Raw genomic sequence first — 27,557 nt, forward strand, 5'->3', positions numbered from 1 at the left:
GGCAGTGCTGGGCTGGCCCCAGCAGATGTCTGAACTCTTGGACCAGTTACCTGCCCTGCTGAGAGGGCTTTCCCTGGGTTCTCTGTACCATCAGTGAGAAAGGGACACGCTGTCAGATCGTGATTCACTTAGAATTGGGCTTTTCACCTGGCTGTTGTTCTTCAGTTATACAGAGCAGTACTTCTAAAAGTACATGGATGATGAAACTAAGCCTTAGTGAACCAGTTGGAAAAATAAACATGGACTATTTTGGAATGTTTTGGGGTTTTTTTTTCTTAAATCAGTAATACTGTTTAATTCTCCAGAAATTTCTGTGGCTCAGTGTTACGGCTGGTCTGAAAGCTTCTCTCATGGAAATTACTTTTACTGGCTGTATTTCTCCTTAATTTTCCACAGTATCTTGCCCTTCTTTCTCTTTCCTTTAGTATAACTTTTTTTAAATACTGTTTTTGCCATCTAGTTTATGATATGTACATTTGTGACAAGAATGTTTAAGACAGCTTTAATGAAATGTCTTATTGCCTCCTCTTTTTTTTTTTCAGACCAGAAATAATTATATTTCTTTTCCATACCTTAAAAACTTAAGAAGTTAAATAAGGAATATGTTTGTTAAGGTTTTGTATAGTTTTTGTAAATATAGTAAGCATGGTCATCTTCTTATTTTAAAAAATGAGTAATTGAATAGAAGAAGTTTTCCAGAAATAAATAAAATCTTTTAGGACATTTAATTTTAATTAATCTTTCAATCTCTTTGCAGATGTATTTGTCAGGCCTTAAATCAGAAGATTTCCGTTTTGGTCACTCACCAGTTGCAATATCTACGTGCTGCAAATCAGATTCTAATTTTAAAGGATGTAAGTGATTTAGTGTCTATACTTACACTTTTTTATTATCCTTTTTAATATAAGAATGGGAAAAAAATCAGGTTTTAATTTTTAGTTTGTAAATATATTTTCCATCTACTTATGACTACATATGGTTTTTCAGTTTTACAGTTATTAATAAGTTGATTTTTCTTGGAATATCTTCCCTGAAAAATCTGTTTCTGAATTTTATCATGCATGAAAATAATCTTGCATTAATAATACTTATTTCTTCAAACACTGTCTGGTTTTGAAATAAAAGTTATAGCCTTCCCTTTCTTCAAATTTAATACAGTCCGAGACTGTGTTAATGTTTTGCTATTGTTCTTGTTTCTTACACTTCTGTGTGAATTAAGAACTGTGTTAATTTTGCAACAAATCAATTTTTAAATTAAGGCTGAGAAATAGTCTCAGATGCCTTTGAGAATGAGCATGCCTTCAGTACAGCTGGTTCCTTCCCATCTTCATTGTACCAGATGCTGAGAGGCAGAGGGGAAATGCAAGAACTGCAGTTGGGTTTTTTTTTCTGTTATTTTTTTTTTTTTTTTTTTTTTTTTTGCTTGTGTCATCATTTCCTGGGGGCTTTTTTTTCTGGTTTTTTTTTTTTTTTTTTTAGGCTGGGTAGTGAAAAATTTGAAATTACTTTTGATACATCACAATGGTGCAAAAAAGGGCATGGTCCCTCTTTTTCTTTCCATTCAGATTGCTTTAAAAGTTTCAGTAGTTCTTGAGAAATGAATTTGTGGTTGAGCTGAAAGAAACATGGACATGGTCAGTGTTGCTCCTTGTAAGGTTCTGTGAGGATCAGAAAATGGAGATGGTGTTTACCCCTGGGATGGAGCAATATAAAAAGACTGATGGTTGAGTATGTGGTTTAGCAGGTTGTCCTAAAGCTGCATGGCTTGGGATGTCCCACAGCTTCTCCAGGGAAGTGATTCTCCCCTGGCTGTAGCTGGGGCTGTTCTCATCCTGTTTGTTTGTTGGCCCTGTTAGCTTCTACAAGGTGACTGGTCAGAGCTTAAAGAGCTTGTTTCTGCTCCTCTGAGTGAGGAGCTCATAGAGGCTTCAGCTCAGTTACTGCAGTGGGAAGTGTGCCCAGCAACTGCAGAACCCCAGAGGTAGCAAGGACAGGTAAGAAAAATTGTCCTTTATGGAAAGTATATAATGAAGGTACTAAAAGTTTATATTGATTGTAGGGTAAAATGGTGGGGAAAGGTACCTATGCAGAGTTCCTGAGATCTGGCATCGACTTTGCTTCCCTTTTGAAAAAAGATGAGGAGGTGGTAGAGCAGCTGTCAGTTCCAGGAACCCCCAACCTGAAGTCTGCCCGGAACCGAACCTTCTCGGAGTCCTCTGTCTTGTCCCAGGATTCATCCGTCCACTCACAGAAAGATGGAGCTGTGGAACAACCACCTGTGAGTGCTCAGAGGAGAGAAGTGTCTTCATTCTTGTCTGGCTGGTTTTTAACTTTAATTTTGATATGGGCTTTATGGGCTTTCCCTGCTGCATTGGGATTTCAGGGAATACTGAATTGCATTATTGGGTGAGAGCTCGCCTGTGGAGGACCTGCTGGCTTGGCTGGCAGCTCACACTCAGCGTGGTGCTGCTCAGACCCAGCAGAGTCAGTCTGTGCAGCTCAGCATCAGCTCTGCTGAGTGCTGGGAGCATTCCTTGTATGAGTCCAGAGCCACCACAGTGCTTCTTTCAGCCTGTCCTGACAGCACTGTTGTAAAGGGCCAATCCCACTGTGTTGGGTGGCTTCACTGTGTTTGTGCAGTGTTGAACCAAAATGAACACTTTCCCTGAAGTCCTTGAGCTCTGGGAAGTGCATGTAGAAGCTGTGGCTTTATGCAAAGTCTGTGTTTGCATGGTTGGCATCAACATACCCATAAATATACCCACATGATCTTGAGCTGGCCCTGCGGGGGTAATCCTGGGACACTGCTGCCTGGCTCTCTGCAGCCCTTTTGTTGGTGAAAACAGAAGGCTTTCTGTGGTGCCAGTGTGACTTCCAGGTGCCTCCTTATCTCTTGGCCTGCCCAATGCAAAAGCAACCCTAAACTTTCTGTAGCAGAGGTTGCCTTCTGTGGTGTGTTTGCATTCACATCAAACAGTGCATCAATCCTATTGTGGATGAGTAGGTTGGATTTGTCTTTTCACGTCTGTCAGGTCTCTTGATTCCACTGCTCTTGTACAGCCATGTCCTGTGGCAACAAAATCAACTGTTACATGTCCTCTGAACTGACACTAGTTTTTATATTGCATATACTGTAAAAAAATGGATAATTTGTAAGTCTTGGGTATATGTTGGTTGATTATGGTACATACTGGTAGAAGAGTGTTTAATTTAAATGCTTTTCTGGGAAGGAAAGGTTGCTCACATTTGCATTCTGAAAACAGAATCTTCCCCAAGTAAAGGCCTTAATTTCTGGAGCTGTAATGAGTGAATGTAGTATATAGGAAAAGAAGAACCCAGATAGTGGTCAGAGTAAATATTTCTGGCTATATATGAAGTTGTGTTATATTTGGTGATGCAATGCCAAATAAAATCCTTGAAGTGTTGCTTTGCAGAGTAGATTTTTCAGTATTAGTGCACTGAGACTAATTATTTTTGTCATAGCTATAGTTCAATATTTAAAGATTTTATATCCTTAATCACTTTATCTTCTTGTTTAATTGTTTGCTAATTCTGAACCATGACTTTCAAGTGGCTTAGTCTAAATCTGTAACTACAAGGTTGATGGGGTTTATTCTATGGACTTTTTCTTTCAGGGAGAAAATGCACTGGCTACAGTGCCGGAGGAGAGTCGCCATGAGGGAAAAATAAACTTTAAAGTTTACAGAAAGTATTTCTCTGCAGGAGCAAACTACTTTGTGATTTTTATACTCATATTATTGAATATTTTGGCACAGGTAAGTTGTTGGAAGCCACAAATAATATTGAATGTATTTTGGGGTTGTGAGGTTCCCCCCCACCTCCTTTTTTTTTTTTTTTTTTTCTTTTAATACAGTGCATATTTGTTGCTGTAATGTTTAATCTAAAATGTTTGGGTGTTTTTTAATAATTTTGTAGTGTACCCAAGTATCAGCATGGAATTTTTGATACAGCATTAAGAGGTCTTGCACTGATCCTTATTTCAACAATTTTAATACCTCACTAAAATAATTATTTTGATAACATGACACAAAAATTATAAGCCAGTATACTTTTATTTAGAAAAAAGAAAAAAATCACAAGGTTTAAAAAAGGGTATTTAACAAACCAAAACAGTCAGAATGTTTCCAGTTGAGGAGGGTAAAGAGATGTACTGGGTGTGGGAGGACAGAGCCTGACAGAAGTGTTCAGAGAACAGCTCACCTGTTGGTTAGTGCAGGTTATGTGAAAAGTTTAGAAGGAGGGTCACTGTTTAGCAGAATGAGAAAGTGAGGAAGAGCATAGGCAAATATTTTGTGTGATGCAGACTGTAGCAGGTATGTAAAAGATTTTTTATAAAAGGAAAGTTATTTACAAACTTACTGGAAGCAGTGGTGAACTGAGGAAGTGGAGTGAGGATTTCTTATTGCTGTTTTCTCTGTTTCTTGCTGAGAAAGCTCAAATTAATTTCATGGAAATTATTTTTCTTGGCTCTAAAAATATAGTCTATATATTTTAACATCTTACATCTTGCTTGTCCTTGAATTGAGTCTGTTGGAAAGATAGCTAAGCAAGATCAGATCCCTCTAGTAGACTGCCCACAACTTCAAATTGACATGAACAGAAGTGTATTTTGAGATAATAACCCAGTTACATGTTTGTAGTCACCTTTTGTCATGGAAGGAAGGTGGCAGAAGTAGTTTTTCCCTCCCTCTCCTCTCTCATCCTCCTTCAACCCTGTTTCTGGTAATTATCTCCTGTAAACACAAATTTCTGGACCAGTAACATCAGAAAGTTTGTTAATCAAAAAGCATTTTGGAATATCTCTTGTAGCAAATTTAGGAACTGAGAAAATGGGTTCTTTAATGTTCAATTAACATACATTAGGAAGAGCTACTATATTTTGTTTGCTAAAGTGTATTGCTTTCCTTTAGTTTGCTAACATGTAAGGTAATTTAAGGTAACTTCTTTCTTTGTAGAGCACCTTCTAATGTGCTTGGCAAATTGCTGCTGGTCTTGAAAGACTGGATGGCATACTTTTCTGAATATGTGATGTTTTCCCAGAGAGCTTGAAAGAATAGCAAGGAAATTTAATTTTCTAATTTTATTTTTAATTTTGTGAGATGATTCTTATATTTGCTTCTTTTGCTTAAGGTGGCCTATGTGCTCCAGGACTGGTGGCTTTCTTACTGGTAAGTTGGTGATAATAAGTGGCTGGTTGTTTCTGCCTTTTCAGTCAAGTGCTGTTTGTTTAGTTGAAAATAAATGGAATCTGTTCTAGATAGTTCAGATCTTCCTCTGATTTCCACTTCTTTTTGGGGGGGAAAAAATTTTAAACCTTTGCTAAGTGTAGACTGTAATTGCATCTATTCATGTCGTGATGCATGACAGCATCGATACATGAGATCATTTGAACGAAAGATTTCAGCTAAGGAGTTGAGTCTGGAAACAGCTAAATGCACTTATTTGATGATGGTTATCTTCTGTGTGCATTTCCACAGGGCAAATCATCAAGAAAAGTTGAATCTCACAACAAATGGAAATAATGGAACAAATAAGGCTGATCATCTAGACCTTAACTTCTATTTGGGAATTTATGCAGGTAATTGCACATGCACATGTGTATGTGTGTCTGGCTAAGAACTATTTATTATCTGAGAGAGATTTTTGAGAGGTGCAAAGCAATACGTGGGGAAATGTGATTTCAAGCAGTAACTGAGCAATGTCTTAACAGATTAGAAGCCTGAGTCTTGCTTTCTGATTAAATAGATTGCAATAAATAAAATAAATCTAAACAGGAGAAATAGGTTGAATGCAGAGTCTTTAATTGCTTTGACTGGATTTTGGGAATAAATCAGGAATTGAGTATCTGAAAAGTCAGTCACATTAACGTTGTGGTTATTGTCTATATATTAATAAGTAATTGAGCTAAATCTTCAGTCATTATATGGATGGCAAGAGGGATTAGGAATGGATCTTTGTTCTGTGCTGTTCTAAAACTTGGCATGGCTACATTTCTTGGGAAGTGCCATAGCAAAAGAACAAGCTTTTAAAAGGCATCCTAGATCGGTATGCAAAGCAGGTTGTTAAAAAACATTTCAATATATTTCAATAGGTAGCATTATGCTTCTGAATATTCAGAAAAGGGCGTTGATCCTTGCATTCAGGCATCCAAACATCTTGAAAAACTGCTCTGAGATGTAGTAAAAATTGCCACAGAAGAATCATGTGCATGCTCTCAGATTCAGCTATTTAACACTCCTAGTGATGTACGGTTTTGTATGGCATGGTAATTTCTTCATGGAGATGTAAATGATTGGTGTGAGAAAACAGGTGGAATGCCAGAAGAATATGCATTGAATGTATTCAGAAACATCTCCATGGCTGAGAGAATAGGTGCAGGATTTTTTGTTTAGTTTGTTTTCTGGAATCCTGATCTAAGTGGCTGACAGAAAACATTGTGTTTGGCCTGGAAAGCAACAATTTAGAAGCCAGATGAACTTGGCTCTTATTTTCTCTGTGTAATGTCTTATTTCATGAAGAGTTCCAGTGGAGTGCACAGTATGATTAAATATGGCAAATTTCACTTTCTCTGACCAGATAGCCTAAAGCATTAGTGAAAATTTTATCCATTAAGGAATATTTTGCTCTAGATAGCAGAACAACCTTTATATTGAAACGTTAGATGACTTAGTGAGATATTTGCAATGGTTGAACAGACAGTGTTGACTTACCTACACAAAACTGAAGTTGACAAAGTTATAAAAAGGTAGTACATTTTACGTGAAATACATAATCAACTTACCTTTTTGTATAATCTCTTAAACAGCAGAAAACAATTTGTCATTTTTATTTCTGATTCTCAATGTTTGAAAAAACAAACCCACTGTAGTAGTTCCTTCTTAGTCCTTGTTGCTTCTGTGAAACAAAGATTTTTAAGAGTAAAATTGCTGTTAATAGGGAACACTGCTGGCCAGACCTGAGGTACCAATTCCACACCTCTTCTATAAGGCAAGCATGCAAAGAGCCCTTGTCTCTCTCATACTGAGGTTCTGAGCTCATGAACAGGGAAAGCAAAGAGACAGAGCAAGAGAAGGACTTGGAAGCATGTCTTGTTTCTCCTTCTCCTGAGCCATCAGGTCTGTTCAGGTGTTTTGTTCTGGGAGGTCGTTCCAGCTGCTTCCAGGCCTGACTACAGTTGTACAGAAATAGAGGGTTTCCAACGTGTTGTCCCTCTCCTCTGTCGCTCCCATAGACTGCTGTTAGGAATGGGCTGTGCCTCTCCTGCTCCGTTTTTGCATGACCCAGCTTTCCTGTTTGGGTATGTGCAGGTATTCTTGGGAAACTTGTCTTCTCCTACCTGGCCTGGAATACAGCAGCTGGGACAAGGCAAAAAACCTCTCATCCCAGCCACCATCTTTTTTCTTAAAAACAGCACAAAATGTGAGCAATAAACTGCAAGAAGCCAAATGAAATAGTGATGATACCTTTATTTACTCCCTGGGAGGATACAGGAGGAAGCAGGGTGAGATAGCTTAACCATGTCGCATAATTTAAAACCTCCCTCTTTCCCACTGTTACTATTGCTGTTCCTGAATTGTGTATGAATTTAACCTGCCCTGAGAATAGGCAAGGTTTTCTGCTGATAGTTGGAGTCTAACTTCAGCATGTCCTCAAGACCTGAGGTAGCTGTGCTTCCTGAAGCAGAACTCGTGGAGCCTGAAAGCTCTGCTAAATGTAAGGTTTAGACCTTCACTGTTCACTCTTATTGACAGGGAATTTGAGCAGCCACATTGGAGATTATGCACAGCAAACAGAGCAACAGCAATCTCATTATTTATTTCAGTTTTTTGCCCTGTAGCACCCTTGTGTTGTAAGCAGAGTTGTGTCCAGAAGAGAAACAAAGAGTCTGCACACCAGTTCCCTAGAAGGACTGTTTCTTCACGTAGCATAAGAAATGCATCTTACATAGTCTGAAAGACACATAATTTAAATGATTTGGTGTGTTTTACAAGGGGTAGAATGGGATGAGTGGTTTGGGCTGATTGGGAGTAAGTCAAGGTTGTGTCTAAATAGCCATGTATATATTACTTGTTTAATACCTGCTGGCAAGTGTTGAATCTTCACAGTGACCTGCGCAAGCCACAATTATACATGGCACTGCGAAATGAATTTTTTAGTAACGCTGTTATGCAGAAAGTTTCAATACACATTTATCTCATGGGTTAACAGACATTTCCTACATTTCTATGAAGTACCAGTTCTTTCAAACAGAAAAAGAGAAATGGATTAAATTGATTCTGTGATAGTAACTGAAGCTAGTGACAAATGTATCTGTGTTTTGCACTCAGTGTTAGTGCCCCTAGGCTTAAGTTTGGATTCTTGCTATGTGCAGAATCCAGAAAATTTGGTTTTAGTGCAATTTTATTTTTAATTTATTTTTCTTCTGAAAAATCCATGTCTTTTTGGAGGCTCTATTCACGTTTTGGGATTTTGTTTGTTTGTTTGTTTTCAGGTTTAACAGTGGCTACAACACTATTTGGCATATTAAGAAGTCTTCTGGTGTTCCAAGTTCTTGTCAATTCTGGTCAGAATTTGCACAACAAAATGTTTCAATCCATTTTGAAAGCCCCTGTGTTGTTTTTCGACAGAAATCCTATAGGTAAGTTTATTGTAAAAACCACCCAAGCCCCTCAATATTTAATGTATCTCCTTGATTGCACAAATGGTATCATTTTTGAACAATTACAATTTGATTATATTTTTGCACTTCTGTTGGGTTCTTTTGCTTCTATTACTTAGACTTTCTAAATCTAAAATTTTACTTAAACACTTCAAATTTTACAGTGTAATTCTTTTCAGTTTCAAACTCAGACTGCTTATTGATGGTTCATCTTACTGTTTTTAAATGCAGCTTACAGAACAATGAATTAGCTGTAGCTTTGGTGTTGTACCTGGACCTGCATTTGCACTGTTGTTCCAGTGCAGTTTCACAGGGAGTCTCCTGTGTGCTGAATGTGCATGAATTGGTTTTGTAAAAATTTTTAAATGCAGCTTATAGAACAATGAATTAGCTGTACCTTTGGTGTTGTACCTGGACCTTTGCACTGTTGTTCCAATGCAGTTTCACAGGGAGTCTCCTGTGTGCTGAATGTGCATGAATTGGTTTTGTAAAACTGTGATCCAGATCCTTCTGTTCTTCAGGAGAAAGGAGAGAGAAGCTGGAGCAGAGTGAAGAGAGTGGGAAAGTGGGTGGCACTGATTGACTAGCCAAAGGTTTCTCTTTTACATGAGAACCAGAAACCTGATGGTCTTCACTCCCTTGGAAAAAAATTGACTTGTTTTCATAGCACCAGGAGACATTTAATTTTAAGTATCTATAGGGATGGCTTTATTGTTTCAGAGAAAGTAGTCATATTTTCAGGAAATAGATACTTATGTGGAGAAAAGGTTCACGGCCGTAATATGATGAATGAAATGTGTACAATTTAATCTTAAAGAACGCCCCTACAACAGCAGAAAGTTAGGGCTGTGTTACATGGCCTGCTTATACTGTGAGTGTGTGGAAATGCAAATTCAAAGCCACTGCAAAGGTTTAGAAGGCAAGCTCAGGAAATGGGAGCTAGTGAGAGCACGTGCATGAGAAGAAGTCCTAGTGCTGATCTGTCAGGGGTTTTCCTCTTCTCTGTTGTGTGTGTGTGCACAGCAAACGCAGTAACTTCATTTTTGAGGGAATACATAGTGATCTTGTAAGAATGCCCATAAATGTGGTTCATAATAACAAACTGAGAACTAGAGAGAAAACATCAGCAACAATGCAGAGTAACACCAGTTTGATTTGTAACACTGTGAAGCTCTAATTAGCAGTGCACTGTAAAACTGACATTCTTTAAATCTGCCTGTCGCTGGTATTCACACACTGTTGTGACTTAGATGTGTGTTTCTGTTAATCAACAGATATTTTGTAATAGAGGATTAACTTCAGGATGTATATATTTCTTTCCCTTCATCTTTCTTTTGGTCAGGGTGGCATGCAAAAGTTCTGCTGTTCTGATCTATGCATTCTTTGAAAAAGTAAAAAAGGGAAGAAAAAAGATGACACATGAGACAATGTTCTCATTCAGAATTGCAGCATTTAGTAGTTCTGAAATATGTTTGTAATATCTGTATTTCATTGTCTGATTTACATGGGTTTTTTTACTGTTTATTTATCTTTTTGAACTTCACATGCTGTTTCTTGCACTGAGGTGGGATTTTTTTCCCTGCCTTTTTTTAAATATGCCTATGAAAGACATACTAAAAAGAAATTTAAGTTATTAAATGTGCTTTTTTCTAGCCTGTGATTGTGATAGCTAAGCCAAACTATTAGTTATCATATCCCATATTAGCAAAGCTGGTATTGTAATGTCAGATCTGTCACTTAAGCATCCAGCATGTTCTCAGTATTAGTGTGAGGTCGCTAAGAACTGCAGAAGCAGTTGCTGAACTGAATTTTGCTGTTTCATTTATCAAAAAATAATCAGTAATTAAAAAATGCCACGGCTAGTATTTTTAACACATGGTGATCTGTGTTCCAGAGTTGAGTAAGGTAACTTAAATAAACAGACATCCCAAGCTCTTGGTAGTTCTTATTGGGGAAGCAGAGTAACGAGGAGCATCAGGGAGTCGACATTAGGAAATGGAAATGCGTGGTGAATCATGACATGTCTGTCAGCTCCCAACAGTGTAGATCCAATCAGTCTTGGTGAATAAATGAGATGACTTATTTCTAAAAAAACTGTGCTTTGTGAATCAGTTTAGGCATAAGCCCAAGACCTCTCTTTACAGATTGCATTAGCAATATATAGGGAGGAGTAGGTTGTAAGGGGAATAGTAACTAGCATTTTATCCAGATGATAGAAGAATGTCAGTGTATTTTTGGAACCTGGATTGCATAGCAGAGAGAGAGAAAAGGAATAAAAGGACCCCTCTCCCGTCTCCCTTTCCAGCCAAAAAAATATTTGTACACAGATTTCACCTTTCAATTCAGTATAGGTCTAAAAAGAATTAAACATTACTGCATATTTTGCGCTGGAAGAACCTTATTAATAAATGACTGTCCCTCTCTTTGCTTCTTAAGTGTTTAGTCTAACCCTACTGAGCTGGTAGTTCTAAGTGGCCAAAGAGCATTGTCTTACCCAGCATGCAGAAAAAATTGCCATTTATTTATGACTGAAATTCAAATCTAGCAGCAGGTATCTGCTGCATCACTTACACAGCTGTTGTGAAAGCTTGATGGTTAGTTGAAGTGTTTAGTATTTTGGGTTTCATTACATCTGACTTGTCTGCATTTGTTCATAAATGTGGTCTTTTTTTGAGTGTAGAATTTGGCTCTCTGGAAACTTCCTTTGCTCTTCTACCCATATCTCAGTAAGAGAATGACATGAATGTCAGAGTATCTGTAAAGTAGGAAGATGTGGAGGTTTGCTATTTCATAGTGAAAGCTTTATATATTGCTCTTCACATGTCACTTGCAGGAATAAAAAGGGGTTGATTTCTCTGCATGTCTAGCACAAGAGGGCAGCATGATCTGTTTTATCCCAGTCGAGCATTACAGAGGCTTCTTAGAAGGATAACAAATTTCATCTGTTGTGTTTTTAGAGATGATATTTGAGGAGTGAATTTTCAGCTTCTCTGCTGAGCAATAGTACTGTGGTTCCATTCAGTTGTCTTAATTATCTGCAAGAATAGTATTTTCTCCTGATCTTTTACACAATAAGCTTTTCAGCTTCATGTAGTGCTGAGTTCAGGAACTTTTTTCATTTTGGAAATAGTGGCCAAAAATTCAGATAACCCTCTAGAGTCAGAAGGCTCCCATCAGGGAGACCTTCTTCAGCCATTATTCCTTTTAGTATCTTTTTCAAGATGTTTGTAACATTTCAAAACAGATTGGTTATAAAGCTATGTGAAAGGAACCTGGACTTCAGCAGCAAAGACTTGATTTGGGACTGGCCTCTTTTGAAATTAGTTTCTTAGTGAATAGTTCAGATGATCCTACTTGTGACAGGCTTCAGGATTTGATTCAAGATTACTTGCTTAGCTTGTAAATGAATTGTTCCTTTCTGGGATTTATGGACAGAGATTAGAGAAGTGTTTCTAATGTGTAACTGCATAATTTTCACTTATGGTGGTTCTAGTGTAAATTCTGTGTAATTTTGAATTGCATTGAATTTAGGAAGCTGAAATCTGCTGCTGCTCTGCTGATGGGTAAGAAGGAATGGATGATATACATTAATTTGTTCAGCTAAAATAGAAATCTCTTCCCCTTCTAGAGAATCTGCCTGAAATTTAAATTGAACCAGAATCACTACAGAAGTACAGCTTTTTTTTTTCCCCCAAATTGTATCTCCCCAAACTCTTGGTTCTGAGTTACAGGAGGAAAAGAAATATTTTGGCAGACTTTGCAGCATTTCTGGCCTTCTTAGAAATGAGAGGCACTGAATTGTATGATGTTTGTCCTTGACCTGTTAAATTAACAGATTTTTTCTTCACCCACAAATGCTTTGTGGAAACATTGAATAAATATTGATCCTTTTGGGTACTTATCTAGACTTTGAGATTTGACAGGTTATAGAGAGAAATACTCTTTTTTGGTTTTGGCAGCCAGAAATGACACGCTGAACTGATAGCTAATAGCAGCACATGAAAGCAAACTCCAAATATAAAAAGATTAAAATGTGAAAGAAAGCAGTTGTTATAATGAAGTTTGTGTTTCTTTAAGGCATAAGGATTTTAATTATGGTGTTCATAAGTCAACTGCTGAAACGCTTATAATTTGACAGAGAAAGTTTCTTTATAGGATTAAAAGCATGTTCATCAATGCACAAACGACTATCTGCATTTTATCTGACAGAAGTGTCAAATGGGCAATGTTGTTACAGCGTTTCAACCATATAATATTTGCAACGAATATGATATTTCAGCAGTCTGAAAATTACAATGCTGATAATGAGGTTGTTAAATTATACTTTATCAGATGGATAGTGAAACTGCTCTAGTTAGTGTACATTAATGTATGCTTGTTCACACAAGTGAATCTGCTGAACAAGTAGCATGTTTAAACAAGAAATACTGGTCTTAAACGGTGTGATTTACAGTAGGTGGTGTTTTGGCATATCATGCAGTTAACAAGGCAGAGCTTCATGTTAAGATACTTCGTTTGTAGTCTCATTCGTCAGTGATATAAATATTCAGTAGTAATGCCAGGAAATGTATTGTATTCCTCTTTGACTCAATGACTCAATTGCTTTCTTTTTTTCTTTTTTTTTTTTTGGAAACGAGATCTGTCCTATCTTTCTGATGCAGTTTTCAGATATATCCTTGTGGTCAAGATGAATTCTGCAGGGTTGTGAAAAACTGTACCAGCTCTTTTGACAGCTTTCATGTTCTCTTAAGCTAATACAAAAAAATACATTGTCCTTAAAGCAGCAAAGGCTTTGTTTTTGACTCTCTGTGCCAAGCTCTAAAGGGCATTCACATGTGCACAGGTTTGTTAGTTTACGTTGAAAAAGAAGTCCCTATAGGACAGCCTTTTGTTGTAAAATAAAAACACAGATTCTCTCTTCCGTGTTGGTAATCACTTGCATTTGTTGTTATTAAGATGGCAGCACAATGGGTTCCATCAATCATCAAGATCCTTAACAACCACACAACGTTGTAAATATTATGTTTGGGTGTTTGAGTGGAACAGCTCGTCACTGAAGTAGGTGTGGTAATTAAAACCTGTTAGGTTGCTACATGTGTTAAAGAAAAAACCCTTTAATGTTTTTTTCATATAACAATGGCGATATGTACTTTAAATCTTATCAGGGCGTGATTATTAAATGATATTTTATGGGAGTTACTCATTTACTGTTAGTATTATCATGGCTTTGTTAAGAGTTTAAATAGTCTTGTGCTTCCATGTGTTTTATCACCATTATGATTCTGTCAAGAGCCGTACGAAGCTGATTGCTATAGAAGTAGTCTGTAAAGTCAGTAAATGGCACTCTGGAGTTATGTTTACATTCATTATCTATTAGCGTAACTCGATTCAACTCTGTCCTGTTCTTTCCTGCAATAATAATTGAATGAAACTTGGCCATAAACCGATGAGACAAGCCCATTACATTTTCAGTTCACCGAGTCAGAGCTCACCCCATTTATGCCTAATATGGGAGATAAAATTAAAAGCTTTACAGAAAAGCTGTTTGTAGGAGGGGATGAGACATTATTTGATAGGGAAATAGCATGAAGCTTGCACTGACAGCCACTTCCAAGCGCAGCCTCTTGCTTCCCTGGCACAAGATTCCGCGTCCCTTCATAGGGATTTTCGATCTTCTTCACATTAAGATTCCCTGGTGGGGAAAACAGCCTGCTGTGAAACTCATTTCTGACCGTATGCTGACCTGCCCAGATACTGCAAAGTCTAGTGTTTTCATTTACTGAAGCAGCTACAGAGAGAGCTGCTCTCGCCCCACCTCAGCCGAGCAAAAAGGAGGCATGGAATGTCGAGCAAGACAGGGAAGCCTAATTAAAAATACTGGCTTTAGAAGACTGCACAGAAGCTGTTCAGAGACATCTCTTTCCTGCAAGTGTAGCTGGAAAATAAAAACAAAATTTTGTTTTAGTCTTGCACAGTTGGCATGCTGTTTTGGGGAGATTTGTGGCAATGGGGAACTAAGTGTCACTTGAAAACAGAGGGAGAGACTGCTGTAATATTGATGAAAAACTGCAAGGGGCTTAAAAAGAGGGCCCAACTGAGGTGATACAGCTACAAATAAGCTTTTAGAGATAATCCAAAATGGAGAAAATTTTTGTTTGTTTTGATAATAACTATTTTAAATATGTACCTTTCTTTGCTATTTTTAATTTGTTTATAAATTGTGGAATGCTGCTACGACTGCTGTGGATAGTGGGAACTGGAGGTGCCACATGGATAGAATATCCTCTCTTGCTGTTCATGGATGTCTCTTTTGGATGGGAAATGATCCTCTCTGGGAAATGAGGAAAAACTTACCAAAACTCACTTCATTCAACCTTGGAACAAGGCATAAGCATTTCCAAAAATAAATTACTTTGGAGAAGAGCTGGGCAGGGATAATGAATAGCCAGGTGGTGAGACCATGTATATGGAATGTAGGAAAGGCAGTCCAGCTCTTCTCCCCCTCGGGTTCAGTGTGAGCTTTGAACATGTGGATCCCCCACTCTGGGTGACAGCCATGCACATCTGACTCTTGGCTGTGCCATAACCTTCCACTGCTGTCCCCTATGGACCACAGACACAGTTGGACCACTGTGGTGTTTCCAGAAAAACTAGCCTGCTTTGATGGGATGTTTTGGGGTTTTTTTTGTTTAATCTTGAGTAGCTGGAAATTAAAATGAAACAAACACTATCACAGTGCAAACTCATTTCATTAGCACTCTTCTGCTTTATGCTGCACAGAATTCTTTCTCCCAGACGGTCCTAGGTAATCTGCACTGCAGCATCTGGGTGAATTAATTAGTTGAGGTTTCTTTCTTTTTTTTCCTTTTTTTCAGATTGCCAGCATCTTGCAGATTATGCAACAAGTGAAGATTAGTTTGTGCCTGTGGTGATCTTGTAGAGTGTTTGGAAACAAAAGGCACTTCTCGATCCAAAATTAAAATTTTAGTGTAGAAAAGAATGGCTGTTGTGTGTGAATCTGCCTGTTTTGGCAATCCAGAGTAAAGCCTGAAGAATAGAAATAACAGCAGAAGCAGAAGTATTGAATCGAACTTTACTTCAGTGTGTTTGGTTTAAAAAATACAAACTTAAAGGTATTTACAAATAGTACAATACAGCATTGCTTGCTGTCTTCCACCCTGTCTTCCCCAGATAATTTTTTTTTCCTTCATCAAAACCATTAGGTACTTTGTCTGGGGCTTTTTGTTATGTATTCAGATGAACACATTTGCAGAACCTCCTTCAGGTTTTGATTTTTTATGTCGTTTTATGGAAGATAATGTTACATTTGGAGTGGGCAACATTATTACAAGCTGTATATGTTGATAGATACCAGCCTTTAGAGAGCTTTTCAAAAGTGTTCTAAAATAGCATAAGGCGTATGAAGAACATTTTTTGGTTTGTTTGTTTTATTAGTTAGTGGACAATAGTCCTGTAATTAGAGTGGTAGTATGTAATGGACATTAATTATTGCTTGTGGTTATATCGACCTTGAGGCAGGTAGCTTGAAACTGGAAACTGCACGTTCAGTTTTGTTTGGGGTTTGTTTTAATGTTCATTTAAATTTGTTTTAATGTTCATTTAAATTTGGGCTCCTGTTGAACATTTTCTTAGGTGATTCTTATTTGCATACTTAGTTGCCATAGCTTTTGATTTTGACTTGAGCAGAATATTTAGTTGTGGTGGTCCCAAAGGGAGGTTGTAGATTGAGGAGTTTTCTGAGAAGTCTGTACAGGCTGGAGCTGCCTTAACTATTACTCACCTAATGATGGGTAGGAAGTTGTATTCACAGAGCCAGCAGGCAAAGCAAGCTTCTGAATGGCAGAAAGGTGGCAGAATCTTCATTCTCAGCTGTTTGATTCAGAGTAGAGTGCCTTTTGTGCTCAGGAGGTGGTTTTGGTCTTGTGTTCGTAAAAGACTGTTGTAAAAGACTTACAAATTACTTTTGACCTGTTTGTCTTCTAGTTGTAGGATCCCTTCATTTACCAGTTTAAAAAGAGCATAAAGGTCACTAATATTTCTCAAACTTGAGCTTTTATCATTTGCTACTTGTGCAACATTTATGGCATTTGGAAATTCAAAGGAAGTTTAGAGTTCAACTTTTCATAAGGTCATGGTTTCTCTGTCTACTAACATGGTTCTCATCAGTTTTCATCCACTGTGTTCTGAATTCACCCTCTGTTTTGTCCAGGAATGCTACTTTTCCTGCCCGCTTTCAAGCATAAGTCTTCACTAACTTGATTTAATGTTGGGTCAGAGAGTGCAGAATAATCTGAAGATGTTTGGAAATCTGAGAAGGTGAACATTTGGAACTTGGACTTGCTAGCAATTACAAGGAATAATAGATGGAAGAGAGATGGAAGAACTCTTCCTCAGTTTTCTTTTTATCAGATGTGATGAGATTTCTGTGTGTGTGGTAAACTTCTTTTTTCTCAATGAAGTTACTGTCTGTTTAATATGTAAATGATGCAATGCAGAATATTGCTAATTCATGTATAGACAAGAAAAAACACTCTTCTTTGTGGTAAACTTCCCTTCAGTGGGAATACATGCTTCTTTGTCCCTGTGTGTATTCATTTCTCAGCATAATTTCATGTTCATGAGTTTGAATGTCCACAACCCAAAATAAAGAGTTTAGTCTACATTTTAGGCAAAATTCCTACATCTGTTCTTAAGATGTCATTATTAACTTCTCATGCAGGAATACTGTCCCTGCCCTTTCCTTTCTAGGACATGCTAGGAGGACAGTTAAGTGATTGGATGCCAGGGGCATTTGCTCAGTGTTGGGTTTTTTCCGCACTCTCTCCTTTTCAATGTGAATATTTAAAGCTGTAAACATTACACTATCCTGTTCCTCTCTTCTTCTAGAGCACTTATTTTTTTGTTTTCAATCCGTCATGCTTATCTGTAGAGAAGAGATTGTGTCTGTCTTAACTTAGAAAGTTAAGTCCCTGTGCTTAAGGATGGGTATCTAGGATTTGGAAAGTGCCACTTAGAAATTAACCATATTTTTAATATTTATTTAAAAAAAAATGTTTATGTAAAGCCCCATTTGCTTTCCTTGACATTGGTACAATACTTCTTCCCTTTCTCCCCTCGTTAATTCCCCAGTTTCCTTTTAGGAGAACAGTTCTCCTTTCCTCTCCTGTCTGAACAACCAGCCAGTAAACAATTACAGTTAGCTTTCCACAATATTTCTGGTATTCCCTGACTAAAAAATGTTGAAATGCTTTAAGGAAGAGTTAGTAGTTCTTAACCTTTAGTCACCTGATATTCCCTTACCATTGGGGAAAAAAATCCAATTGTTTGGATTTTTGGTGTTCCTTTGAGACTAAAAGATGCCTGCAGAAACCTCTGCAAATTTAAAGCCTCAGAACTGTGAAATATAGATGGTTTTAGCTTTAGAAGTGTCATCTTTTTTTTTTTCCTATTAAACTAACAATATAGAGAGAATTTTTTTCATCAGTATTTTTGACAGAAAACTAGTTATTCTAGACTTATTCTAATATTAAGAAATCTTATCTAAGGAGCGCTTTCAAAATAAAGCCAAATTTGAGAGAAAAAAGTGCCTTGAGGTTTTTATGAAACTGACAAGTTCTAATATTCCAAATACATAGTGACAATGATCTTCTTTTATAATTAAGCTACAAGTATGATCTAATATTGAATTCAAAGCCATTCACTGAATGCTGCTTATATTTAAACCCCCAAAAATCCCCAAGAGAAAAAATGGAAAAAACAATCCCAACATATTTTTTTAAATTCAGATAAGAAAAAATAAACTCTGCTGCACTTCAATTTAATAACCAATGTTGCTCAGCTACTACTGAAGGCTTAAGGACAATGTTTAGAAGTGATTGTTCAAAAATAAGTGTTTCTCTAAGATTATGAGGGCTTATACAGATGATTTTGTTCACCTGCTGAGTGTTCAAGAGTGGAAATGTCCAATCTGACGCTTTGCAGAAGTATTTGTTTGCTTGAAAAAATAGAAACATTCCTGTGGAAAAATAGGATTTAATTAATTGTTGTCCCTTCTTAGCCACGTACTAAAGCAATATTATTATGTACTTTTTAATAGAGACACAAATGTTTAGTGGAATACAAAATCCCAGGTTTCTGAAATTATATGAGGTGTTTTTAGCTTAAAATGTAGTGCTGTGAGCACTGCTTAATTTGTTAATACCTTCCTGCTCTTCCTGTGTTGTTTGTGCTTCTCATGAGATGCAAGATGTTAAAATGCTTGTTGAGTACTTGTTATTAATTTTTAAATGGGCATGGAAGTGTTTTGAATAGAAATCTTACGTATTGTTCAATTAAATGGGCAGAAAGGGAGTAAGTTAGTAGAACTGAAAGACAGTCCATTTATATTAGATATTAAGAGAAAATTCTTTGCTGTGAGGGTAGTGAGGCACTAGCACAGGTTGTCCAGACAAGCCTGTCCATGCCTTGTCCTTGGAAGTCTTCAAGCCATGTTGGGTGGGATTCTGAGCAGCCTGGTCATGTGGAAGGTGTCACTGCCCACTGAAGGGGGGCTGGAACTAGGTGGCCTTTAAGGTTCCTTCCAACCCAGGCCCCATTCTTTGTTTCTTGCATTTTATGGGTCTTAGAAAAACAGAAGGTTGCATTCATTCTTAGACTCCCTGAGAAGGAGGTGCAAAAATACTCTTCCAGCTAGTGACCTGCAGCACTTTGGTAGCTTTGGGTTGTATCTGAATTACCACAAAGTAAAGGTGATGGGAAAAAAGTTTCAGCATGGAAGAAGGCGGCTTTTATACCTCTCAAATTTGGTGCAAAGCAGAGATTTGTACTTTCATCTAATCTTAAAAGGGACTGTGGTTCTTTGTAGTGGAGCTTGAGCAACAGGATGGACAGAGAGTGCTGTTGGTGCAAGAGGAAGTGTGATGGGTGTAACATTTACTCCTTAGACCAATTTTTCCTTTTCCTCTATGCCTTTCTGCTGTGATACCAAAGCAATTCAGAGAGGAAACAGAGCAAGGAAAGCAGTTGTATTAATTAGTGAATTTTATCCTCAGAGGCTTTTTGATCTAATTTGGTCTTCTGATTTTCTGTTGATTCTTCCAAATGCTTCAGACTTAGTCAGACAAAAGCCTTTTTCTTCACAATTGTCAAATTTCATTGAATCTCGAGTCTTGGTGATAGGGCTTAATTGTCAGCAAAATAAGTCTTGGTTTCTCTAAATTGTTTGATCCTCAATTGGTTTAGAAGTGACAATATACTTTCATTTACAGGGTTTAGATACTGTTTTCATGTGGCATGTGGAGCAAAGTTGGACCAACCAAAAACATTATTTCAGTTGTTTTCTGTCAGGGAGGCTTAGACAAAGAGCTTAGTCTCAGATCCTTTAAAGTTCAAGCATCTGCCACTAGGGGCAAAAATTATTTTCCTGTAGGCATTCATCTTTTATTGTAGATTTACTGTGCTGCTTCACTTGGTTGATAATCTAATTTAAACCTCAGAGATGATTCATACCTCCTCAAGGGGATTCACAGCTAGTTCAAATTGTCTGATGTCAGAACTTTTCAGTTCTTCTAGGATCTCTGTTTTGAACATAATGGTCCTTTGGATGTTTGAATGCGCTGAGGAGCAAAGAATGTAACCCATGCGAGTGGTAACACTTGAGAGATATGTTTTACAACATACTTCAATTTTTTTCAAATTTATTTGGATTTCTAGTTCAGGTAGCTGGTGATGTCTTGACTTAATTTAGATCCTAATCATGCCAAGTGGTCTGTTGTGGACAAACTTCTGCAGTTATGAGCATGGTACCTGTTGAAGTAAGGAACTTTCTGGAAGGTAGAATAGACCATGTGCTGTGCTAGAGACTTCTGTTTCATAAGCCCAGCATTTTTTAAATCTGTAATATGACAGTTTTCCAGAAAAACACTGGATTATGAAAGGTTACAAAAACTTGATGTCAAGAGGCATTTTTAATTTCCAATCTCAGAAAACCAAAAGAAGCAAAGAAACAAACCTTCAATTGTCCAGAAGGTCCTAAAGGTTTTAGAGTCATCCAAAGACTTAAACTTGTTTGTGACCCCTTCCTGAAGGCATGACCATTGTATAGTTGACCACTAAAAAGTTTAGGAATTTAACGTTCATATTAGTTTCATATTATATTCATATGTGAGCTGCTGTTTGAGGAGTTCTTCTCTAGAGTCAGGCAAGGACAAAGTAAACGTTCAGAAAATTAAGAAGTGTTGTAAATACTGTTCAGCTGTGATGAAAGGTTCATTGAATGCTTTTCATACGCATTCTAAAGTTGAGCTACATTTTGAAAACTATCACAGCCAACATTAGTTCTCCAAATATTCTAATTAAAATAAACTACAGTGCTAAGTTGTTGCTAATAATACTCTGTAATTTTAATAGTGGTTGGTTTATTAACACAGTTTTGTCTTTTGTGGTTTTTTCGCTTGGAGGTATAGTTTTGTTTCATATGTTTTAACGATGTATTCACAAATTGATCCCCAATCAAGTTCTGTGCTCATGCTGTTCTGCAAGAGGGAAACAAAAACACAAGATATTTTTCTGTCATTTTCCTTTCATTGTTATATGTGTGTTTTTCCATTGTATTTATGCCTTATCAGAAATTTGGTGTCTTTTTCAATGCAGAATAATGGCAAAGCTGTTGTTTTAAAAGAACATTTCTCAAAATGTCTGGGGTCATATTATGATCAGTGATTATTTGCAAAATTTTTTATGCATACTACAAAATGCAACTTGTGCTTCAGGTCCATGAGAGGATTTAATAGTGGTTTATGTATTGGATATGGATTGTCATAGTCTTTACATGGCTCCTCTAGTTGTCCTGTTTGTTACAGTTCTGGAACTTGTTTCATCTTAATGTGTCTGATGTATTTTCAGCAGAAAAGCTGCCAGTTCAAAAAAGTTACAAAACCAAATTGTGGTGAAATTGGATGTTGGGAAAACAAAATCAATGTGTAAGTGAACTGTTAAAATCCAATGACAGACATGTTTTGATGGAAGAAAGAAAACTCTTGCTGATAATTCCTTTACCTGAAATCTTAATTGGCCTTGTGAAGTCTTAAGACCCTTTGTGAATGAAATTAAGCAAACTAATCAGAGTGTACTCTAAAGACTAATGAGACACAACCATCTGTTTCCCCTGCAGTTCTGTAGTTAGCAGAGTGAAATATGCTCCTGTAAGAGCAGTTTAAAGCAAGAAGTAACTAAAATCCTCTGAATTGTTTTCTAAAGACATCTCTTTCAATAGATATAAGTCTTCCCTCTTCTGTCAGAGTATAACCTTGTGAATAGTCTGTATGTGTGCAGCCTATGGTTATGCAGTATGTCCTGGATGCACTTTGCCCTCTTCCTTCAGGTGACACTGGCTTTTTGACCTCCACAGTTCTAGTTTGGGAACCATTTCAGAACATGATCTCTCCATTGCTGCATTTCCCCTGTTTTTCTGCATAAAGCACCCTTTCTCATGCCTTTATGGCTTATGTGTTATTTCCCTATCTGGCTCTTTTTGTCACTCTGCATTTCCAAAACATCAGTTTAGGCACTTTTCTGGTTTTAGGTGTTGCAGTCACCTTGTGTTCACCTTCTGTTCTCAGTTGCTGTGTTCCCAACTCTTCTGCATTTCCTAGCCTGTGTTGGGCTTTGTGCCTTGGTTGTGTGTGTGGGATGGCATTGGTACTTAGAGCTTGTGCCATGTCGTAGTGAAGGAGAATGGAAGAACCAATGTTGAAGGAAGAGAGAGAAGAGGGAATGGATTCTGTTCTCAGTTGCTGTGTTCCCAATTCTTCTGCATTTCCTAGCCTGTGTCTCGCTGTGTTGGGCTTTGTGCCTTGGTTGTGTGTGTGGGATGGCATTGGTACTTAGAGCTTGTGCCATGTCGTAGTGAAGGAGAATGGAAGAACCAATGTTGAAGGAAGAGAGAGAAGAGGGAATGGGGAGTGGGTATTCAGTGTATGAAGCTGAGGGTGAAGCAGAGGACACATGCAAGCAGGGCAGAAATTCAAGTCAGTATGTACACAAAACTCTCTCAATATCCAAACAGCCCAGGCTTGGTGAGGTCTGTGATTGTGACTGCCAGTTTGTCTCTTCACAATTCTGTCTTGCAGCTGCTCCCCAGGGCTGGATGGAGGGAAGACCTTTCCTTGATCTTACAGCCATCTTATACTGTGAGGGAGTCTAACAGGAATTTTAGAGAGGACTATGACTTGGTTTGCACGTTAGCCTTCCCCCCATGCAAAGCTTTTACTATTTCTGCACCTGGTAAATGGAGAAGTTGGCACATTCCAGTGTTTTTAATTACCTCCCTCATAATTTTGCTTGTTTCTCTTTTATGCTTACATCTTTGTAACTTCCTGCTCACTGTGCACTAAAGTTCATCCACAAGCTGGCACTTTTTCATCTTAAAATCATCTCTGAAGATGCACCAGGAGCATTGTAACCGCAGTACACTGACAGCAGTTAAACATATGGGTGGGGAAAACTCATTAATTCCATGACCCCTTTGTGTTCCTGTACTTCAAAACACATCTCGTCCTGCAACTTTCTGTTCCAGCTTACTGCTCCATCTTCCCCTAGCTCCTTATTCCTCCTGTAGTCAATTTTGCTTGTTTCTCTTGACTGGTACAACAAACTCTTCAGGGCAGGGCACGCTGCTGGCTACGTGATGGTCCAGCCTGCATCCCAGTGAGGCTCTGCCTCCTGCCCCAGATGCATTAATCCTCTTCTGGCTGTTTCGGACATGCAAACAACAAATGGCAGCATTCTCAGGAGTCCCTTGTTTCGAGCAGCGCTCTTCTGCTTTAGCCTGTTTATTTATTTAGGAATTCGTACTGCTGGACAGCTGTAAATCAGAGCTTCACAGTGAAGTCTGTCTCTGATCTGAACAAAACCAAAAGGGTTTGTAAATTGTATTCACTTCTGCTTGAATGATGGCTCAGTCAAGTATTTTTTTTCCTCCTTGATGTGTGTGAACTTTTTTCTGTGTTCATAGAGAAGTGAAAAAATGTTGCTGTTAACATATTTATCATCCTAAGTTTCTTAGAATTAAGAAATTTTAAGTGTCTTATTTAAAAGCCATGAAAAAGCAGAAATTATAGGATTTTTTCTTTAATTTTAAGCAACACATATGTAAGGTGTAATAAATATGTAATATTTAAGTTATATTTATACATAAACATTAAAGGTTCTTTGGTTTTGATATATGCACGACTAATGTTTTAGTGTGGTCAGCAGCTATTTCTCATTTGTAGCTGCTTATTTCTTGTATATTTTTCTTTTTTGTTTCTTAGATGAAGCTTTCTAATAGTTGCCCAGTAGAGGAGTACAGTAGAGTCAAAGGCAGTGCAGTATAGCTTTTCAAAATGCTTATTATTTAATAATGTAATTATTGAAATGTCTTTCTTTTAATGAAATTAATAAGATATACTGAATAAGATATAATGAATAAGAGCAGAGGTCATATTTGGATTTTTTTCTGATTTGATTTCATTTAAGTTAATTATAGTTTAGTCTGAAAAAAATTTACTTTATAGTGAATTTTTTTTTTCCCCAGAAGCCAATTGCCCAAGGAAATGCATTGTTAGACTATATGTATATTCTCTTGGACATCACTTCTGGAATAAAACTCTTGGGTTGTGATTGCCTTCAGCTTTTCTGAGACAAAAGATTTTTGGTTGTTTCTGAGGCAAGATTTGCAAGTGGAATTTGGTGCCAGTCACAAAAACGAGTAGGTGAAGTCCCAAATTGAAGCAAAATATTTATTTTCATGGGGCATGAGGGTGTGGGGTGTGTCTTCTTTAACACAGAGTAAATTTTCCAAGGGAATGCTTTGATTATTTGCACAGCAGACTAAGTGAGCTTTCTGACAGCTGTACCAGAATGTCTCTTGAGTTTTGTAGTAATGACCTTCCATGTGAGGCAGGAAAAAATCCATTGAAAATTATCCAGTGTCATCCATTGAGCATTCTGGATAGCCAAACCCATGTGGTTTTTTAATAATTTTTTTTTAATCCCCAGTGGCTTTTTTTTTTATTGTAGGAATAGTTAAAAAGGAAAATGTGTTTCAGGAATCATTACATGGTTATATAATGAATGACCTTTAGAGAGAATCCCTCCTTTCCAAACAATCACATATTCCAGAAGAAGAGAGAAAGAAAAAGGAACTGAAGCTAAAGAAAAATGAATGATCAAGCTGAAGGAGCATGCCAAGCAAAAGAGAACAGTTTACAGTCAGATGAAGATGTGAAATGCCTCTGCTGTTTGGCCTGTCCAGAGGCTTTATCCTCAGAATGGGTGGGCTAGGTAGAGGCCAGAAGTCTTGGCTGTCCCAAGACAGCCTCTAAAAAATTCCCTCTCTATAGACTTCTAAACAGAAGAAACAGTTCCTATAGAATTTTCTTTCATGGTTCTGAAAAAAGGAAGAAGATGAATGGGGATCTGAATATTTAAGATTGATAAAATGTGGCATATTACTTGGTTTTGGAATGATAACCATATAGCAGTGATAACCAGATAGCAGTTTCAACTAAGATTTCAGGAGTCAAATCTTTTATATTCAGTAATGTCCTATTTCTCCATTGTTATTTTAGACTGGATTGATGATTGAGCCCCTCTAGCTCCAACACCAATTAAAAAAAGAGAGGGGGAAGAGAAAAACATTGGAACATTGGAAATTAAGATTCTTATTATAAAAATTATGTTTAGAAGATAGAATGGGAAAAGCAACAAATACGAGCAGATTTGCAAGAGCTGTGTGAAGTCCACATCAATATTTTCTGAAATAAAGAAAATTAATTTATATGCGGTATTTAAAGCTTATTCTGAATCATGTCTTAATAGTATAAATAACATAGGAAACTCCTTTTTGTTGTTGGAAAAGCCTTATCAGGAAGGTGACATATATTTCCATTTTTATTTTAATTCTTGCATTGATATATATTTATATATATATAGCTCCCAAATAAAAAAAAAATGGTTCTAATAGCATAAGGTCCTTTGGGTGTTTGAATGCACTGAGGAAAGGAAAGAATGTAACCTCTCTCATGTAACTATTCCAGTAACAAAATACTCTTTAGATACTTCATCCTGTTTGTAGTATTCTGTTTATATGTTCTAAGTCCCTTTTCCAGCAAAACAGCACTGGGGACATATTTTCAGCCCAAATTTGCTTTGTAGCAGAAAGAACTAGGCTGCACAAGTGCTCTTTTATAAGTGGGCACATTTGTGGTTAAATATTTTAGCCAAGAATTAAATTCATAATTGTGCCAGTAGAAAGTCATTATAAGACTACATTTTGTAGGTAATGTTTTGGGTTTCTGTTGTACAGATGCTTTGCATTGTGCTGAGAAGTTGAAGTGTAGGTAACAATATATGGAAAAGAAGATGGTGTAAAGCAATGGAGAACTTCATCAGTAGTGTATAACTTGACTACTTTTTAAAAGCCAGTTGATAATAAGTTGCAAATGGCTACAGGTTTTTGTTGTGTGTTTGTTTGGGGCTTTTTTTTTCTGTCTGTTTGTTTTTTGTTCAGTTGGACTGTGTCCCTTAAAAATGGGACTTAAAAGTCACGCTGCTTATGTTGAAGCATACAGCAGAAATTAAGTTCTGATGTATTTTGGCAGTTCATTAGATTTGGTGGTGTCATTTTAGGTTGTGAGTTTTTTTGTTTCAGTATGTTTAAATGTAGAATTTTTTCATTAAACTGAGGATAACTTAAAACAGCTTCAGTGGACGAGTTTAAAATGAAACAGAGAGGATATCCAGAGCTTAACTTCTAGAATGGTTAGAACTTTGTTCTGGCAAGCTGCATCACATCACATCAGAGGATTACATATTAGAAGTTTGATATTACTCCAGGGATTCAGGGGTTGCAGGTGTCTGCTTCCATTGTCATTCTAATGAAGCAGAGATGTAGTTTTGTACTCAGGTTCTAGCATAAGACTTTTATATATTGCCAGAAGTTTGTACTTTTAAATTATTTTGAATCTTCCTTTCATAATCAATTACAGGGTATGATTGCAGGGATCAATAATTAGAAAATTGCTGATGAATATATTATCCCAGCTCTAGCATACTTTTTTAAACAAGATCACTTTGTTAGCAAGTATAATACAGCACCAAAGTTAAATTCTCTTCTATAAATGCTGTTACATCTGGAATTGTAACCAACTTAGTTAGTGGGTAAGGAGATGCAATCAGAAAGGCAGTTAGGATGCAGAAGGTATGTTGAGATTTGCCAAGAAAGCAATTTCAGACAGAAGGAAAGTTGCACTTCCCTCTCTTCCTCCACACAATCAAGAGGTTTTTCCTTTGTGTGCTTCTGTTTTTAGTGGAGACTGTAGATGTAATTTCTGCATTGTATCTTATGTGAGGAGGCTTTGGCTGGTGATAACAGATGTTAGTACATGTGCTCTTGTGAGTACACCCAGCAAAAAGGACAAATCAACTGTACCACATAAATTACCAAAAATATTTTAAAAATTGTACAGAGCATTGACCTATTTTGGTTTGCCACAGCACGGTAATTCCAATCAATGGTATGATGGACTAGAAAGCTCCAGAAACAACGGTACAGTTAGGTTCAGTGTATTCATACTAGGTAATGTAGATGTCTCCATCAGCAGTAAAAATAAAAACTAATTTCCAAAGAAGCCTGTTTTCCATTCTTATCTTTATCATAGTTATTCTTCTTCCTTTAAATCATACACTTAAAACCAAGATCAAACACAGTGTTCGCGTTTTCTTCTCATTTCCTAACTGTTTTCTTGTTTGACAGCATTTGTGTAAAAAGTCCGTTTCAAGTAGTAAATTAATTTGATAGAAGGCTTGCCACCTG

General features: G+C 37.2%; 1 protein-coding gene across 2 annotated transcripts in view; it reads left to right on the forward strand.

Moving 5' to 3' along the window:
• The window catches only part of ABCC4 (ATP binding cassette subfamily C member 4), a 141,498-nt gene that overhangs the window by 43,051 nt on the left and 70,890 nt on the right, over positions 1–27,557 (forward strand). For both annotated transcript variants that reach the window (XM_039730451.1, XM_039730452.1), the window contains exons 14-19: positions 758–854; positions 2,060–2,278; positions 3,636–3,776; positions 5,152–5,189; positions 5,499–5,599; positions 8,513–8,659. In XM_039730451.1, coding sequence (XP_039586385.1) covers positions 758–854; positions 2,060–2,278; positions 3,636–3,776; positions 5,152–5,189; positions 5,499–5,599; positions 8,513–8,659 — 743 coding nt within the window. The remainder of the gene's footprint in view (positions 1–757; positions 855–2,059; positions 2,279–3,635; positions 3,777–5,151; positions 5,190–5,498; positions 5,600–8,512; positions 8,660–27,557) is intronic.

This window comes from Passer montanus, unplaced genomic scaffold (assembly GCF_014805655.1).
Source record: "Passer montanus isolate IOZ18808 unplaced genomic scaffold, ASM1480565v1 scaffold72, whole genome shotgun sequence".
Taxonomy (NCBI): Eukaryota; Metazoa; Chordata; class Aves; order Passeriformes; family Passeridae; genus Passer; species Passer montanus.